The 16,771-nt window shown below is 43.8% G+C and overlaps 2 protein-coding genes across 17 annotated transcripts; one reads left to right on the top strand and one right to left on the bottom strand.

Moving 5' to 3' along the window:
• Positions 1 to 1,224: 1,224 nt before the first annotated feature.
• LOC125513248 (uncharacterized) lies at positions 1,225 to 7,642 on the top strand. 16 transcript variants are annotated; one of them, XM_087527587.1, is made up of 11 exons: positions 1,230 to 1,948; positions 2,047 to 2,133; positions 2,820 to 2,955; positions 3,168 to 3,300; positions 3,478 to 3,581; positions 4,253 to 4,346; positions 4,461 to 4,563; positions 4,648 to 4,806; positions 4,922 to 5,024; positions 5,802 to 5,899; positions 6,493 to 7,160. In XM_087527587.1, exons 2-7 carry the CDS (start codon positions 2,063 to 2,065, stop codon positions 4,508 to 4,510), a joined length of 588 nt encoding a protein of 195 aa, XP_087383713.1. In that variant the 5' UTR covers positions 1,230 to 1,948; positions 2,047 to 2,062; the 3' UTR covers positions 4,511 to 4,563; positions 4,648 to 4,806; positions 4,922 to 5,024; positions 5,802 to 5,899; positions 6,493 to 7,160. The 16 variants fall into 16 exon arrangements, 14 of the variants coding, with proteins under 14 accessions (XP_087383716.1, XP_087383713.1, XP_087383711.1 ...); XM_087527585.1 differs by having other exon boundaries at positions 4,648 to 4,814; XM_087527590.1 differs by lacking the exon at positions 4,922 to 5,024 and having other exon boundaries at positions 1,227 to 1,948; positions 4,285 to 4,346; positions 4,648 to 4,814.
• Positions 7,643 to 10,214: 2,572 nt separating this feature from the next.
• Positions 10,215 to 12,754, bottom strand: LOC125513251 (uncharacterized protein At2g34160-like). Its single transcript, XM_048678319.2, has 5 exons — positions 12,448 to 12,754; positions 12,156 to 12,204; positions 10,746 to 10,808; positions 10,605 to 10,669; positions 10,215 to 10,513 (listed from the first exon to the last, which is right to left on the bottom strand). Exons 1-5 carry the CDS (start codon positions 12,589 to 12,591, stop codon positions 10,415 to 10,417), a joined length of 420 nt encoding a protein of 139 aa, XP_048534276.1. The 5' UTR covers positions 12,592 to 12,754; the 3' UTR covers positions 10,215 to 10,414.
• Between the last annotated feature and the right edge of the window lie 4,017 nt (positions 12,755 to 16,771).

Genomic DNA, 16,771 nt, shown 5'->3' with positions numbered 1-16,771 from the left:
CTACCCGCCAGCCTCCCGCCCCCATACGATCGCCCACTTCCAGAGCCGCTCCCACTCCCACTCTGATTGCTCCTCCACATCCGTCCTTCCTCTGCACCACGTCGTCGCATCATGTCAACACGCAACCATCTCCCATACTGCGCATTCTCCCCCTTCTTTAGTCTGATGGAGCATCCTTTGTCCACATGTCCAATGAGTCCACAGATATAACAGAAGTCAGGGAGGAATTCATACTCAAAACGGCAAAACGGCCTCTCCCTATCGCCATCTCCTCCACGCTCACCCCCATTCTCCTCATCACTTTCAGACTCCTCATCCAGAGTGATTCCCCTCATTATCGGTTTGTTGTTTGGCATACGTACTTTGATGCGCAAAAACCTCCCCACCGCCGAGCCATCCACTCCTGAGTCCATCTCTACATACTTGCCCACTAGGTTTCCAATCTCCTCCGCCATCTTCCCCAGCGGCAGCCCAAACACTCTGAACCAGATTGGGATCTCATCGAACACGTACTGCTCAATTCTCTTACTTGGCACAAAGTCCACCACCACCACGAGATCATTATCAAACATCCACGGACCATCCTCCAACGCCTTGCGCTTGCCTGATTCTTGTTTGAACGTGAACAGGAATATATTGTCGCCCAACTCTTTGCAGTCCACGCCCTTCAGGGGGCACCAGCACTTCCCCAGCGACAGGCAGATCGCATCACGGTGCGCGGGCCTCTCCGACATCACCTTCCCCACCGCCTGAACCCCAGCCTTGTTCTCCTTGGCCCGCGTCGTCCATCGGATCTTCACTCCTCTCCTCTCCTCCTCCGACAACTTCATCTTCTCCATCAGCCCCGCTACTTTCTCCATGGCCGCACGGAAACAGCGCACGAGACAGAAACCCTAGACAGGTGTTTTACGATCGTGTGCCCTAGGGAACACCCGAAAGGCTTATGGTGGGGGACAGGGTCTCGCAGGGCGGGCAGGGCGCCTCACCGCGGGACGGCGGAAGGGCTCAACCAGCGACCACCGGCGATCAGATCTGAACGCACGGGGCGGACGAACAGCGGGAATCAGGAGGGAGAATATCGCCTCCATAATCGCCGGACATACCAACCGTCACCGTACGTGAGACGGACTGTGGTTTGGTGTTAATCTCTACTTCTAATGAAGCAGTTGGTAGTCTCCGCCGGTCAATTTTCGTCCTCAATCGCACCTCCCAGTTTTGTTGGTTTTTTTCGTCGGGTTTTTATTCGTCCCCGCACGCCCCTCCACCTTCCCTACCCAGGTCGCCGCACACCACCGCCGCCGCCGCCGCCGCGAATCCCCGGGGACGCCGCACGCCGCCGCCGCCACCGCGAATCCCCAGGGACGCCGCACGCCGCCGCCGCCGCGAATCCCCAGGGACGCCGCACGCCACCGCCGTCGTGAATCACCAGAGACGCCGCTCGCCGCCGCCGCGAATCCCCAGGGATGTCGCTGCCACCGCCGCGGATCCCCAAGGGCGTGGTCGCGTTGCCCTGATTGGAGGAGACCCTGTCGGCCTTGCCTTGTTTGGAGGACTGTGTGCGTCAATCCCGACCTCCGCTTTCCCCCTTTTCCATCAAGGACCGCCGCCGCTGCTTCGTCTTCTATCTCTGCGGATCCCCATCGGCACCTGCTGGATGGTGCTCCGGGAACAGGGCCGCACGGAGGCCCTCCTCCCGTAGGTTGTGCAGACGCGGCGCGCCTTGCAGCGGCTATTCGGGATGAGCGCGGGCGCGACAACCTTGTCCCAGTCGACGATGGCGGCGGCGAACGCCGGTGCTCCTTCTCGTCCTCTACCTCCAAGGACGCGCACCGGTATAGCTCAGACACCCCCGTCCCCAAATCCCGTCCACCCATCCGGCGTTGTCCAGCTCATCCTCACGCTCGTGGATTCGCCTCCTCCTGTACGCGACACTTGAAACGTGGACGTGGTGAGCTTCCCCTCTCTCTACCCCCAAATCTGGATGGCACTAGCATCTGTTACATACATACATATGGATAAACATCTTGGTTTGGTTCTTTGGTTCAGTTTGTATTCAGTCTGTATGCGTCTGGATGTGAATGGCACTTGCAGTATGTGGCTGCTCCTTGGTTGTCCATTTGTATGCGTCCATAGGTATGTAAACGGCCGCTCCTTGATTGTTATTTTGAACAGAACTCCCCCTTAATTCTTCCTGTACTGAAATGAATCCTTGGAAGCTAGCACTACATGTCTATTGTTGCTGTCGTCTTGTACTACATGGCTTTTTCCTATTTAATTTCAGTCAAGTTTATGTGAATATAATCTCCTTTGATTTGATGTTTTGGTCTGACTATTTACATTTTAATTATCATGTACGTACTAATGCATTCTCAGATATTTGGTCGGTGTTATCTTCTAAAATAATAGTAAATGCAATCGTTAAATAGCAGTAGAAGAAGCATGTCCGCAAACAGAATTGTACATTTTCATTCCTTTGTAGAAGTGTAATAGATTATTTCTTGAAAACACAAAGATTTCAAGTATAGCGTCAGAACAAAGATACAAACTATAATTTCAACATCCGGTAAATGATATATACAGCGAGTTGGGCGTGTCAAATGTTGATGCACAAACAGAATACATTGGATTAATTATGTACTTTTTAGAACAGTTCGGAATACATATTGGAAGAACAAATTATGTTATGTTCCCGGCCCATCTCTTTCTGCTATCTTGCTGCTGCTGGACCTGGGAGTTTTAGTGGCTAATATAATTTTGACAATTTTGCTGCAATATCTTCAGTTTCTCTATTGATTCGGATAATTTTGCTGCTCCAATAGTCTGAAGCAGAACCTCCGTCTTCTATCTCAACGTCGGCGGCCCGACGGCGCCGACTCCTTATCGACGCCCGTCGGCGGCCCGGTGATGCGACCAGATCACTGCAAATTGCTCCATTCATGTCAGCAGCCTAATCAGGTTTATTGTAGATTGGAGTTGTCCCTTCAGTCTTGATCAATAACCAGATATTGGCAAGCTTGAGTTATCCATGGATGCATGGAAAAGATTATTCATTGTTGTGATATGCATATCTGTAGGATTAAATTCATCTGAATTATGAGCTATGTCACACTTTGCAGAGTACAGAGACTTCAGTTCACATAATCTGTTTGTACATATGTTGATGTCAGGTGGAGGTGGTCGTGCTGGCGCCACTGTTTTGCTTCATGCTGATGCGGTATAAAAGTGCCTCCTCGGCAGATGAGGATCTGAGCGTGGCCATGCTAATGAGGATGCAGGATCCACCGCCACCGGCCAGTCCGAGTGCGTTGTTGTTTTCATTCTTTGGGTCCTAGGGATTTCGAAATCAGGTGTTCGCCCCTGATGATTTCCGGGAGATAAACTGATTTCATTGGCATCATCTATTTCATTGCCTCACCAATATCCATGTGAGCCTGAGTTGTAAGTGAATGTACAAATTGCGTGGATGTGTTCCTGCAGGTGATTGCAGAGAACTTGGCAGGCAGATCAATTACGAGGAGGTCAAGGCTGAGCTGGAGTGGGGTGGGCGCCAACATGAAGGAGCTGGAGATATCTCTATTTTTGTCAGTCATTATTCAGGCTCTAAGCTTCCCCTTTCCCTATACCACATTACTTGATATTATTAAATTCAGTACGCTTACTCAACTGTGAACAAGTTCATGTGGTAAGTAGGATCAACAAGAGTTGGCTGGCAACTGCTATGTATATGTTATTATGGATCAGCCAAGGTGGTTAAATTTTATTTTTTTTCCTTTTTCTTAATTTATGCCCTTAAGTTTATGCTGTTAAATGCATACACATAACTTAGTTCCAGATTTAACAAGAGTACATTTTACAATGAACTTCATAGCTGATGTTGATCATAATTAGTAAGTGTACAAAGCATTTCAAGGAATTTCTGTTTTGTGCATATTGTATATTGCAGACTTGCAGTGAAGTAGTGCCATCTAAGTACCAGATGTATGTTATTTTCAAATAAGCTTTTCTTAAAATGGAAAATACTAAAAAGCAAATTGTGCCACACCGTGCAATTAAGGTGCCTTTTACTGAAAACTCAATGCAACTTCTTGTTATTTTCAAATAAGCTTTTCTTAAAATGGAAAATACTAAAAGGCAGATTGTGCCACACCGTGCAATTAAGGTGCCTTTTACTGGAAACTCAATGCAACTTCTTGTTATTCCTTCTGAACCTAGCAATTAAGCCATATCTTGTTTTCACTCCTTCTGAACCTAGCAAAATGACCTGCTTGGACCGAACGAGGACAGGTGTGTGGTGGTGGACATAAGATGCACGGCGAACATTGAGCTACAGAAGAACATTATGAAAGGTATGTACGGTAACTCCATCCATGCTTGGCCACACACCAACGTATGTTTTCCACTGGTGCTAACCTAAACAAATTCGTTTACTGTGAACTGAACAACGGTGCATCGTGATACAGAGGTTGGAGAGGCTGGAGGAGACCATATACCAACACAAAGCGCATCTTGATGGCCATCAATGAGGAGCTGGACCTGCTACACCAGGCTAATTGCAAGCATTGGGTACTTTTGTTAGCTATCAATTAAATCTCTTGTCCTGCAAGAACATGTGTTTATTTATGAAAACATTTTACATGAGCGTTGTAGGATGATTTGGACGAGATGACTGATGAGGACATGAGCGTTGTCGGATGATTTGGACGAGAGGACTGTAGCACGACGCAATGAAGAGCCAGATCGTCCGTCCGCTCCCAGCTCACTTCCCAGTTCTGTTGTGCTGCCCCGTGCACCAACCATCCAGTAAAGGTTCTGAGGTTAACATCTCTTTTGCGAGTTTCGTATAACTTTCGTTGTCACTTTATTATCTATTGATCCACATGTTTGTATTTTAACAGACATGAGTACTTTATCATCTTTCCAGGAAGAAATTACTAGAGAGAAGAAAACTCAGTTTTACAAGTAGTGACAGTCCAACATCATATTGACACATCTGGTTTCTCTTTCCACAAGCAGGGTCGAGTGGGGTGATATACTAGGCGCTTTCTTCTAAATTGTACAGAAAGTCCACTGAGTTATTGTTGTTTGTATGCCACCTTAGAGCGAAATAGTACTTCTTTTAATCATTTTTAGGTGAAATACAAGCATGTAGCTACCTCACTTAATTATTGTACTCACTTGAAGTTTATGTTGATACAATGCACTATTTAAGTAGTAGAGAAACCTCACAAATTTAAATTGATGAATGATATTTAGGAAAAGAAGTAGGCATGTTTCATTATAAAGGGAAAGTCTTTTTCAAGGCATAGTGTTTAATTCACGAATGGTTAAACAGTTTAACGGGGACCAACACTGGGTAGCAGGGGAGTGGCAGTGCATAGAGATATAGTGAGGGGAGCGGGGGCGATGATGGAGGCGGAGATGTTTAGAGAGAGATATAGAGAGTGGGAGGTTTACCATGGTGCAATCGAAAACCAAGGCACACCTTGCTAAGACAAGCACACTTTAAAACATAGCAATACTCTGCATTGTTTGATGTTGGTATCAGGACCAGGTACCATGTGAAGCTCAAGGAATGGTTGTAGATCATTATGGATAAACTAAAAAAAAGATCATTATGGAGTACATTATAAACGGCATTTGGTGTCGGCGGCATGTCACTACCACTGACAAAGTTCTCTGAAACACGATTACTATCATGTACAATGCTTTACAGTTCTCTCATATTCAAATGCTAAAATTCTGTAATTTCATATTTAGTAGTTTCTGCGGTGTGAAATTCATGTTTTATTTTGCTTGCGCAGTTGAAAATAAATGCTGGCAAAGATATTAAAATTCAAATCTGGCTTATTTTTCTCAATATGGGTTCAGAAGGAAAATGTCGTTGAGCTTCTATCTAAAGGTATGTCAGATTAACAGGTTGCTATCGCAACTCTTGATTTGGAGTAATGCAAAGCAACTGTGGATCTTGTCGTCGGTACATCTTGGGTTGTTGTTCTTCCAGAACGAAGGATTTTTTCCCCTAGATTGTGCTATGAAATAATGCTTGTATAACGCCTTGATCTCTTGGCTACACCATGCTTTCTTGAGAACACTATACTTACAGAAGAATGATGCTTCTATAGAATGTGCCACCATGAGTTCTGTCAGCTCTTTTAATTTTGTGTTCACTATGGACGAATGAACCATATAATTTGTCAATTTGATCAGTACTTGCTGAGTGCTTGCTTTCATGTTGCAATCTCAGATTTAGGCACTTCATAGCCATAGATTAATTTTGAATTGTTATGCTCAGTACACCAAATGTTGTTCCTAGGTAATGCACTGTTTGCAACTAAGTTTTGTCTTTAAGCACCAAGGTGTAGTAGTATGCATTGAAATAAACGGATCATTTCTATCTTTCTGGTGCTCATAATAGACTTTTTCATTTTGAATTTGTATGCTTGAAATTTGATTATTTCTATCAACTGAGAGTGGAAATGAACTGTACCGTAGGCACTTTTTCATTAGATTTCAGCAGCGGCTGATGGCAGCAACCTCATGGGCCACACATCCCCTTCTTTAATTGCATGCCCTCACAAAATGGATGGGGACTTGGTTCTTTGGTTGTCGCCGCCGGACTCAGTGAAGGACGAAAAATTGAGATGATCTAGTGGAGAATAGATGCCACGGGCTGAAGAAAGGAGGCGACGGTTTCAGAGCACACACCTTGAAGCGGAGAGGCGGCAAGGGAGTGCGTCTGGATGGCAGAGGGAGCGGGACAAGGCAACATCACATGGGAGGCATGGTCAAAATCGGCGCCGTAGGAGCAATCGTGCGCGTGGGGGTCGTACCAGGGAGAAGGAAAAGAATGGTCGGTTTTCTAGGGCTTTTTTCCTTGCATCGGGAAATGGGTTTGGTTGAAAAAAACGATGATGTGGGGAGGTCATGCGAGTGGTGGATACGTGGGTACCATTTAATGTACCAACTGCGCTTTAATAGTAGAGATTAAGATGTTGATATTTTATTCATTTTCTTCTTAGCTGAACATTCTTTAAACCAAAAATCTATGAAACTTGTAATGTATCATGGTCGCAATTTGTGAAGTAGAACTAACTATCCTTTGACCAAATACCCTTTGACCATTCATCAATTTTTATGTACTTGTCGCCCGTGACAACAAATATGGATCAAATAACTATGCACTATGGGCACTAATATGTTTACCTTCGAATGGGTTTGTTACTGTGTTTAGTTACTATGATGTTTCATATGTTCATCAGAAAAAATAAAGGCTTATTTGCTTGCATGTGCTTTCTCATGTTTGTTTGTTTTTTCTTCTGGTTGTTCCTTTTCTATAATTGTCACATAAAGTGAACCGAAACTCATATTCTATATTTCTGCTGTGTAGATACCCGTGAGCCCGCTGTTGAACTCGCTAAAAATGGAGATAGACATGGATTTAACGGTTCTCATTCATTTAAATCTTAGTGAATTGATACCAGTTTCCATTTGGAACTGAGATAACGAGGAATCGTTTCCTTCATGATACTGCATGTATGAGCTTTTTTCTTTCGGTCTAGGCCAATATTGTACAAAGTTATTTCCTAAAATTATATTCGAAGGTGTCTTCTATGAGAGTAACCATCTCAATCTTTTTTCTATAGTTGTCACAAGGTTCTTGTGCTAAAGTAAAGTGATTTTTGCTTGGTCAATATGTTTTCTTCTGAATATTTCAAGAATGAATTAGTTTATGCTGCAGTAGTGAGTCACTGTTAAAAATAGGGAGAAAGGTGTTATAAGTGAAAAATTATGCAGTATACTTTTAGCTTCCAAACATTTGTACTTATGTTCTATGCCCATTTTGATTTGGACAAATGTTTGGGAATCACAGTGGTGAAAAGGTAGGATGCAGGAAGAGAAACTTTAGTGCTTGTTGTAACGTGTTTGTGGCATTTTTCGTCTTCTACCCATAGCAACGCACGGGCGTCCTACCTGGCGGATTGACTAGGTGTTGCGAGCTTCATATCCTTCCTATGTTGGGTGTTAATATGATAGTTTGCAGACAACCCGGACTTATGGTGATGATATAAGGGGTCTGGTTGGGTCACCTTTTTTCTTCTCTCATATTCGGTCAACGACAGGGCGTGTCCGTAGATTTGAGGGGACGGGCTATAGGTGCTCTATAAGATTATTGTGTTTGATACTATGATGTGTGTTAGCTGATTGTTGAAGAAAAAGATGTGGCATTGTTCTCGGTAATCCTAGCTCAGTGAGTAGTATCTTTTTTTTTCTCAAAAGCTCGTGGCAACGCACGGGCGTTCTACTAGTGTAAAGATAATAATGAAGTAAAACAGGACATGTTGCCGCTGCTCGATTTCTTCTGAACCGCTAGTTTCTCGCCCCAGCGGCGTCGTCAATGATGGACAAGCTCAGCTTGACAACGGCGGCCCCGGTCGACGAGAGCCGCTCCCGTCCGCTCCCTCTCACTAGGGTTCCGCCACCACCGCCGGCGGCCGCCGGCTCGCGCGCCCCGGCCCTCCCCGCCCCCCTCTTCCCCCTCCCCATCTCGTTCCCGCCCCTGCGCCACCTCCTCAGGAGGTGGCCGGGGCGGCGCGCCCTCCTCTTCCCTCGCCCTCCCCCCCCCCCCCCGTGAGCTCTCCCCCGCCGCCGCCGGCGGGTGCCCCGGCGCTGGCCCGGTTGCTGGCGGCGGCGGCGGGCCCTTCTGTACCCGCGCGTTCGTCTCCCTCCCGGGGCTGGTGACGGTGGCAGTGATGCTCGGCTGGGCGGCGGCCCGGCGACCCGGCAGCGGTCGCCGGCGGTAGGCGCGGTGGCCGGCGGCGTGTCCTCGGCCCAGATCTGGGCCCTCCCGGCTCCATCTGGGTCCTAGCGGGCCGGTCCCTGGTGTGGCTTCGTTGTCGTATGTGTGGTGAGGAGGAGGAGCGGCTCGGATGGGGGGCGGCGATGCCGATGGCGTGCCTGCTGCAGCGCGATGGCGGGAGCTTTTCGGGAATGGAGTTCCCGGCAGGGCCTATAGGCACACGGGTCTGGTAGGCTCCTGCTAGTGTGTCCGGTCGGCTACTGTCGTTGATGGTGGAGGTTGTGCCCTTGCGCGTGCCAACGGTGCTGCGGCCCCTAGTCCCGGCTCCTATCCCTTGTTGTGCAGACCTCATCTCGTGGTACCGTGGTGAGACGGCATGGAGGCTTCTTGACCATGGTGGCGCAAGATGGTGGTCGGTTTGGTGGCAGGCTCTGGAGCACCCGAGGTGAAGGTTGGGATCGGGGGAAACCCCTGTCGGCCTGTCCGACACCGACGCGGCGACGCTGATGGGTGCCGCCGGACCTTCCTGAAGGGTGTCGGGGGCGACCCTTCCTCTCGCCTAGTCGTGTATCGGGGGAAACCCTTGGCAGCAGCGTCGTCTTCGTCGCGGTCCTTCTTGAAGGTGTTGATTGGTACCGGTGCTTCGGAGCCTTGGAGCTTCGTGGGAGATCTTCGGTGGGCGCAGTGATCGTGAAGCTTCTTCGTTTCCGTCGATCCGTCGTTGTCGGCATTCTTTTCTCTTGTTATTTCTCTTTCGTTTCTTTTAGTGTGATTGTGCTGTTTTCGCCCCAGCACCTATCCTTTGATGTATCGGTTGGTTGCTTTGGAATACAAAGCGGGGGAAAACCCTTTTTCTTGCAACGGCGGCCCCCTTGACCATCCACCGACACGAGGAAAACCCAGCAGCGCCGCAACAAAACAAGGGCATCAGGGGAGCAAAGGAGTAGGCATCGTGCGAACGAAAGAAGACAAGGCAGCCACGTCAAGGGGATGCTGCAATTGCAACGGCTCAGACAGCTTCGACTGCTCAGCATCATCGTCGGACGGCGCATACTCTTGTCTGTGGCAACTACATCAATAAAACCAGCTGACATAGACCCTGAAAAAAATAACAGCTCACATTGACGCTCTATATTAGCCAAAATCCTGGGGAGTCCAAACGTGAACTGCGACAGTTCGAAAAACTGAAGGACCAGAAATGAACTTGGGGCAAAATTCAGGGTCCAAAAGTGGACTTTGTTGATCCAATAATGATCTAAGCTGCATCCACAACGTGTGTTATACTAAGAGATCTTTTTAGTTGATTTATATCTTGAAATTCAATCCTTGGTAAATATACCTCGCGTGACTCTGAACGGGTATGGCACACCACAGGCGTAATAGGAGAAACAGCCAACCAAAAATGCACGCGAGGACAAATCAAGAGCGTATCAGACTCATAATCCCATTATCACAAGTTGCCATGTAACCCTAACAAATCAACAAAAAGCGCACTAAAATAAGCTGCGCCCTTACTTGATTATGCAAGCACTTGTCTCTTGTCGACACAACAAACTAAAACACAGCAAAGGGCAGAAGAACAGTAAAATTAAGCTACAACAGGAACCTTCCAAGTGTTCAGCTTTGCTCTTCCTCAGCGCCCGCTGCCTCCCTCTCCTCTGCAGCGGCAGCCATCAGTTCATCGAATTTCTCCGTCTTGCCAATCAATATTTCGATCTGCCCAGTACAGGTTATGAGAGTAAGGAAAAACAGTCATGTGGATAAATCTTGGTAAGTACTGTCCGTCTGTCATCCGAAGAACACTAACCTTGGCCTTCTGGATAGGGCGGTTCCTTGTATCATCTTTGACATCAACAGTAGATGTCATTATTTCTGCAAGTAATTTCGACCAAGTTAAGAGACTGAAAAGAAGACATAATCGAGCAGAATAATGAGAAACAAGACTCACTCTTCTCAACAGCAAGGCCGTTATTTTTTAGAATTTCCGCAACAGTCACCACAGTTGCAATAGCTGAAAGGACAAAGTTAAAAATAGTTTCATCACGACAAAAAAAGGAATGTAGATAAATAACAGAGGTCCGACAGTAACAAAGGGTCATGCTGACCAACAAAGAAAATAAACCAAGCATCCATACACAAGTGTTGAAGCATTATTATCATGAGTATATGACACATCCATGTAAATTTAACCTTACAAATAGTCTAACCAAAATTAATATCATATTAAGGTGCCTAAAACCACTGTAACCCAAGGCTTAAATAGCAACACACAGGTGCAAAAGCTGGCTACTAGACTTCAGCTACAACTGACAGCAGAACGCTATGATGCAGAAAATAACTTTTGGACAACAATGTCATCAGCAGTTTCTGATTTAATATGAGTATTACATGTCCAGAGCTAGATGACTGTTGGCAGGACATATTATTACATCAGCACAAACTTGCGCATACAAGCAATATTAATTTGATTATCAACGAGCAATGAAAACTGTTTTTAGTACTCTGTAACCCAGTGGATGAAGGCTCAGCTCACTCTGTTTTTAGTACTCCCTCCACCTCCATTTACATGAGGTCATCATTTCTCATGATCAAAATTTGACCATCATTTTGACAAATAATATGTTTGTCGTCTGTCACAAAAATTACACCGCTTGAAATTTTTAATACGAATGGAATGGTATAAATTTAATGACACATAGCCCAAGTTTTGTTAGTCAAACCAAAGGTCAAAGTTGAACCTAGAAATACATGAGCGACATGTAAATAGAGACAGAGGGAGTATCAATTGTCAGTTCTTTGCATGGTACTCCCTCCGTTCCGAATTACTTGTCGCAGGTATGAATGTATCTAGATGTATTTTAGTTCTAGATACATCCATTTCTGCGACGAGTAATTTAGAACGGAGGGAGTAGTACTTTATTCTTGAGACTGGTCTTTTGAGAACTTCCCAGAATAGTATAATTTACTTTTCCACAGCCTTTATGAACAGAATAGGCAAGTGTAATTCTTCCCACAACCAGGTGAGAGATCCAACTTCAAATTCTTATTAGTAAAAGTAACATAAAGTGCGGTATAAAGCTAAAGGGCTCAGACTGAGATGAAGGAAGAACATAAATTGTAGGCAAGCAAGAACTATGTGACATGAATGTAGACTTTTCCCCCCATTAAATGAGCTGCAACAACCTCAGTTAGCAGGAGTAATAAAATGCCACTCATGGACAAGCAGAAAGATACCCATCACAGTATACCAGGTCATCAAACATTTATATGCGCCTATGCATACGGCAAATCATTGCCAAAGTAACATAACAGAGGCCTAAACTGATACAAAAATACGCTTCGGCGAGTGAAGATTTACCCATGCCGAGGGCCGAGAGCTCCACCTCTTCGTGCAGCTGCATGTACCTCTGCACACAAACAGCGTCACAAACCAAATTAGTCTTGTTGATTTCATGGTAAATGTTAGCAGGACGCCCAAATCCAATCAAATCACTCGCAAAGATATCTCCTCGGCGGACCCCTCCTACGCAAAGAGGACAACCCTCTCTAGAGTTTAACCCCACAACAGATGTGCCCCTAAAACCCGGAAGAAATCCCCAACCAACGGCACGCTTCTCTCATCCACTCGTCCACAGGACTTGTTTCCCTACCTTGGCGAGGTTGACGTAGAAGAAGAGGGGCTTCTTGGTGTTGGAGACCTGGATGCGGTTCTTCTTGTGCCCCTCCGCTCCCGCCGTCGCCGCTGCTCCTTCCCCTATGGTAAGGTTGTTCACCGCCTCCGTCACCTCCTCCATGGCTGCCACCAAGGCCGCGCGAGAACAGCAACACTGGCTAGCTACGGGGACTTGAGGGGAGCACGAGTAGAGAGATTTCGGCGGCGACGGAGAGGGGAAGCCCTATCTCAGCTTCGGGGTTTTATATGGGGTAGGGTTACGGGGTTTGGGGCTGTTCCGTTTTTTCCCTCTTCCAGTCGGAGTCTGGCCCTAGCAAACCTTCGGTGAACAAGGGCTCAAATAGACCGTGTTCAGCTAGATTTTCCCCAGTTTTGTGTCGGACGCGATTCTGACGTTTCCCATCTTAACATTGCATTTTGTGTTGCATTTGTTATTATTATTTTTGAAATGGCCTAAGGTCATATATACTATCACACTCAAACTTCATCATGTGCCGGGCTGGGTCGGGTTTCAGACCGGGTTTGTGAAACTAGAAGACTAAGCCTGTCCCCAAGACCAAAGATAGCTATTTTCTTATGTCTGAGCCCTGCTTGAAAAGCAGCTTGAAGCCTGAAATCCTGATCTAACACTATCTTTTAGGCTACGCATTTGCAAGCCTGGCCGAAAATCAAAAAAAAAAATCAAGCCCGGCTCGAATCCTCTTTTGTGTTGTAAAATGAAGCCCGGGCCCCCCGAGAGGCAAGTCCAAGTCGGGCTGCCCATAATCAAGTTTAATCACAAGTCCTTACAAACACACTTATATAGAAAAATAAAATTGCATTCAAAGCCTTGGGAAACATGTAGTTGTGAGTGGAGGGCATCTTATATTAGAATCAGTGGAAATGTAGTTGTTGATCAACAATAGTCAGTTTTTTCGATTCTGTCTTTGCAAAACGGACTGTAGAAACTTTAAGGCCCCATATGTTCGGAATGGATGTTTTCTGAGTAGGTACATATTTTTTACTATCCTTTTTGTCTTGTATAATAAATGTCACACAATTTTTTATCCATTGTGTGATTATATTACTTACTAATCTAAACATGTTGCATCGGAGTACCCGATACTCCATATTGTATATCTTAGTGTCACTAGATCTAGCAAATCCAATGGGCTGGACGTATTTTATTTATTTTTGGGTATCTCCAAAGCACTAAGGATACTGACCTATTCTTGTAAATTCACAAATTTTGGACATCAATACTAGAGCTCGGGCACATCAACTCAATGGATCATGTTTCTAGGGACTATTTCTATTGTTCATGAGATTATGATGTTGCATAAATCAAATGTGTTTGTATTACTTAGATATGAAGGACCTCATGAATGGCGGAGTGTTGGAGCATAACCAAATATGAAGATGGAGGCAAACGCACAAGGAAAGGAATGAACATGAAAATTCAAGCACAAATATCAGGACTTTGGAGACAGCATATGCATAAATATGTATAGGTGTTGCAGCACTTTATCTTCGGGCTAGTCCCATATATTTTAAAATGTCACTCCAGGCAACTTTTAGAGTCCATAACCATTGAGAAAACCAAATATGGTTGGATTTGACCCTTATCATTGGGTTGACTGAACCACTAGCCCTTTCCTTCTTAAATACACCCTAGGCACCGTTTGTATTAGGGTTAGTTAAGAATTAACTATTGCTACAACTTTGTGAACTTTGTTTGTGTTCAATAACCAGGCCAAGACAGCTATCGGAACCATAAGTTTTTATCTATATACATAATATCTAGATTTCATATTATAGTTCTTGCTTTTTACTACCTCTGTTTTAAAATATAAAATGTTTTGGTAGTTTAAATTGAACTGTTAAAATGTCTTATATTTAGGAACGTGGGGTGCATTTAATTGCTTGCATGGATAAACCTTCTTGGTCTGGTTGATAATGCCCCGACATGATCAATAACCTCTCCGGAGTTGGCTTATAGACTACTAAGGTGTGTCGTCCTCGCATATGTTGTATCGAACCGTAGTTGACTCCACCCAAATTGCTTAAATATGTGTCCTACTAAAAGATTAGGACACCATGGTGCTATCATGTTTCATTAAATCATCATCCATATTACTCTCTCTATTCCAGAATATAAGGTGTATTGATTTTCCAGTTAGTCAAACTCATGTATATTTGACCAAGATTATAGAATAAACTATCGACGTGTACAATACAAAATAAATAAAATATAAAAGTATTTTGTGATGGATTTAATGATACATATTTGGTACTGTATGTATTGATTTTTTTAAATGGCCAAACATGCACATGTTTGACTTTTGAAAATACCAATACACCTTATATTTTGGAACGGAGGGAGTATCTACCAATACAATGTGCTATGTTGCACATAAATAGACAAGTTATATAAAGAGAAATATCACTAAGTACATTGCCCCTAAATGTGCTAAGTATATTGCCCCTAAATCATTTTATCCCTTTGAGTTACACTAAAGTAGAGAAATAAACACTTCTGCAAGCCAAGTCTTGCGATAAGCTCACCGACTTGTTCACAAAGTCCTTACCAATTTCAAAAAGTAAAGATATGTTCATTGAAAATATGCGATGACTTTGATATTTGCAAAGGTTAGAGTGTCTCTTCGTGAATGGTAACCTATTCAAACATCCTATTTTATACTCTTTTACCTTTTTGAGTTTGTTTTCAAGGTTCCCATGAGAAATTTTTTGTACAGTAGTATCAACACAAGATTATATGTTATACCTCATATTTTCCCCACTCATGGGTTTAAAGGAAATATACAGAACACATTTATTATTCTTAAACTCACTTTTTTTTATTTAAGTTTTTTCTCATGTGAATTACCAAAGGAGACAATAATCATTGTATGTTATATCATTTTCCCTTTGGGCTTAAAGAAGTTTTAACATGTTAAATATAACCCAACTCATATTATCCCAAAAGTTTTTTACAATAACTTTTTCAAGATGAAACATATATATGAGGAGCAGCAACATACAAGGAGTGGTATTATTAATGGAGCTGCCAGGCAATTGCTACTCCATCCATACCATAAAATATGTTTTGGACAAGTCTTCGGTGACTAGAAATATCATTTTAATTATCTGGATCGAAACTTTCAAAGTCGCACATGTATATTTATCTTCTCCTTTTTTGCTAGAATATTGTAATTTCTTGGGTTTTACACATTTTAATACCAAATAATAGTCAAATTTTTATACCATGAAGAACATGAGAATGCCAAAGATGCCACTTATTTGTGATATGGAGGATAATTAACAACTACCACCTATAAACACCCGACATTATTCATTAAAAAGTGAGCGCAATTTTTTATCCATATCATATCACCTCGGCAAATGGCAACAATTTACCTGATCACTGCCACCTATCAAGATCTTGGAAAACAAAACAAAATAAAATCATTTTCTCGATGATATTAAAGTACGGTTGAAGAATTGAGGGAAAAATAATGCCTCCTTGCCTACTAGGGCTGTTTATTATGCTGTCAAAAATACTAGGGTTGTTTACTAGGAACTAGATCATCGATGGCGCGCGTTGCCGCGCCTGTCCATTATGGCGATGGAATGCTAGGAATTTAGTGAATATATCAAAGCATAAAAATAAACGTAAATATATGTTTTTATCAAAAGTAACCATAATTCTAAAGTATATAAGGCTCTATAAAATGGTATTTTAACCAATCATGGTAAGAATATATGGCCTCTTCATTTCTAAAATAATAATTACATAGCATCCCAAAGATACGAATTAATGGTTCTTTCATAACCTCCACACTTGCACTCAAAGATTTTTTTTCTGGACTTCCTGATGGTTTTGTAAGCTGGTATCTTAACCACACACATCAGAAAAACCAAACCAAAAGATGAGAAGCATGGTTGAGTGAGAAACATCTGTAAGCAAGAACAAGTGCAAAGAATATTGTCACTAAAGAAGTATGAAGCTTCAGATGAAATGCATTAGAAAGTACATGTTAATATAAGGTATATATATAGAAATTTAGTGTACAAATAAACATAATGTAGGAAATATCGAAATGATTATGATTTATCCGTCATACTTACATGAGAGCAGGCACTATAGCTGGTCTCTTCCTCCTAGACTACATCGTTGTTGATGCCATCCTTCACATGAGGAATGCAGATGAGCTGAAGGCATGCATAGAGAAGTATTACTGCCTAAAAGGTTTTTCATTTAGCACACCATTGAGCATGTAGGTAAATAATCAAGTAAATTATCCCTTTTCACGAGTAGTTAG

Source organism: Triticum urartu, chromosome 6A, assembly GCF_056163025.1.
Source record: "Triticum urartu cultivar PI428250 chromosome 6A, HENAU_Tu73, whole genome shotgun sequence".
NCBI lineage: Eukaryota > Viridiplantae > Streptophyta > Magnoliopsida > Poales > Poaceae > Triticum > Triticum urartu.
Note: the sequence above shows the minus strand (reverse complement) of the source record. Positions and strands in the feature narration are given on the sequence as shown.

Coding starts and splice junctions, on each gene's coding strand:
- LOC125513248 (XM_087527589.1), top strand. CDS start 2,063: ATGCGTCTGGATGTGAATGGCACTTGCAGTATGTGGCTGCTCCTTGGT. Junction 2,134..2,819: donor CCATTTGTATGCGTCCATAG/GTATGTAAACGG, acceptor CTGCTCCAATAG/TCTGAAGCAGAACCTCCGTC. Junction 3,582..4,252: donor CTGGAGATATCTCTATTTTT/GTCAGTCATTAT, acceptor TTCTGAACCTAG/CAAAATGACCTGCTTGGACC.
- LOC125513251 (XM_048678319.2), bottom strand. CDS start 12,591: ATGGAGGAGGTGACGGAGGCGGTGAACAACCTTACCATAGGGGAAGGA. Junction 12,205..12,447: donor TCTACGTCAACCTCGCCAAG/GTAGGGAAACAA, acceptor GTTTGTGTGCAG/AGGTACATGCAGCTGCACGA. Junction 10,514..10,604: donor GCCCTATCCAGAAGGCCAAG/GTTAGTGTTCTT, acceptor TGTACTGGGCAG/ATCGAAATATTGATTGGCAA.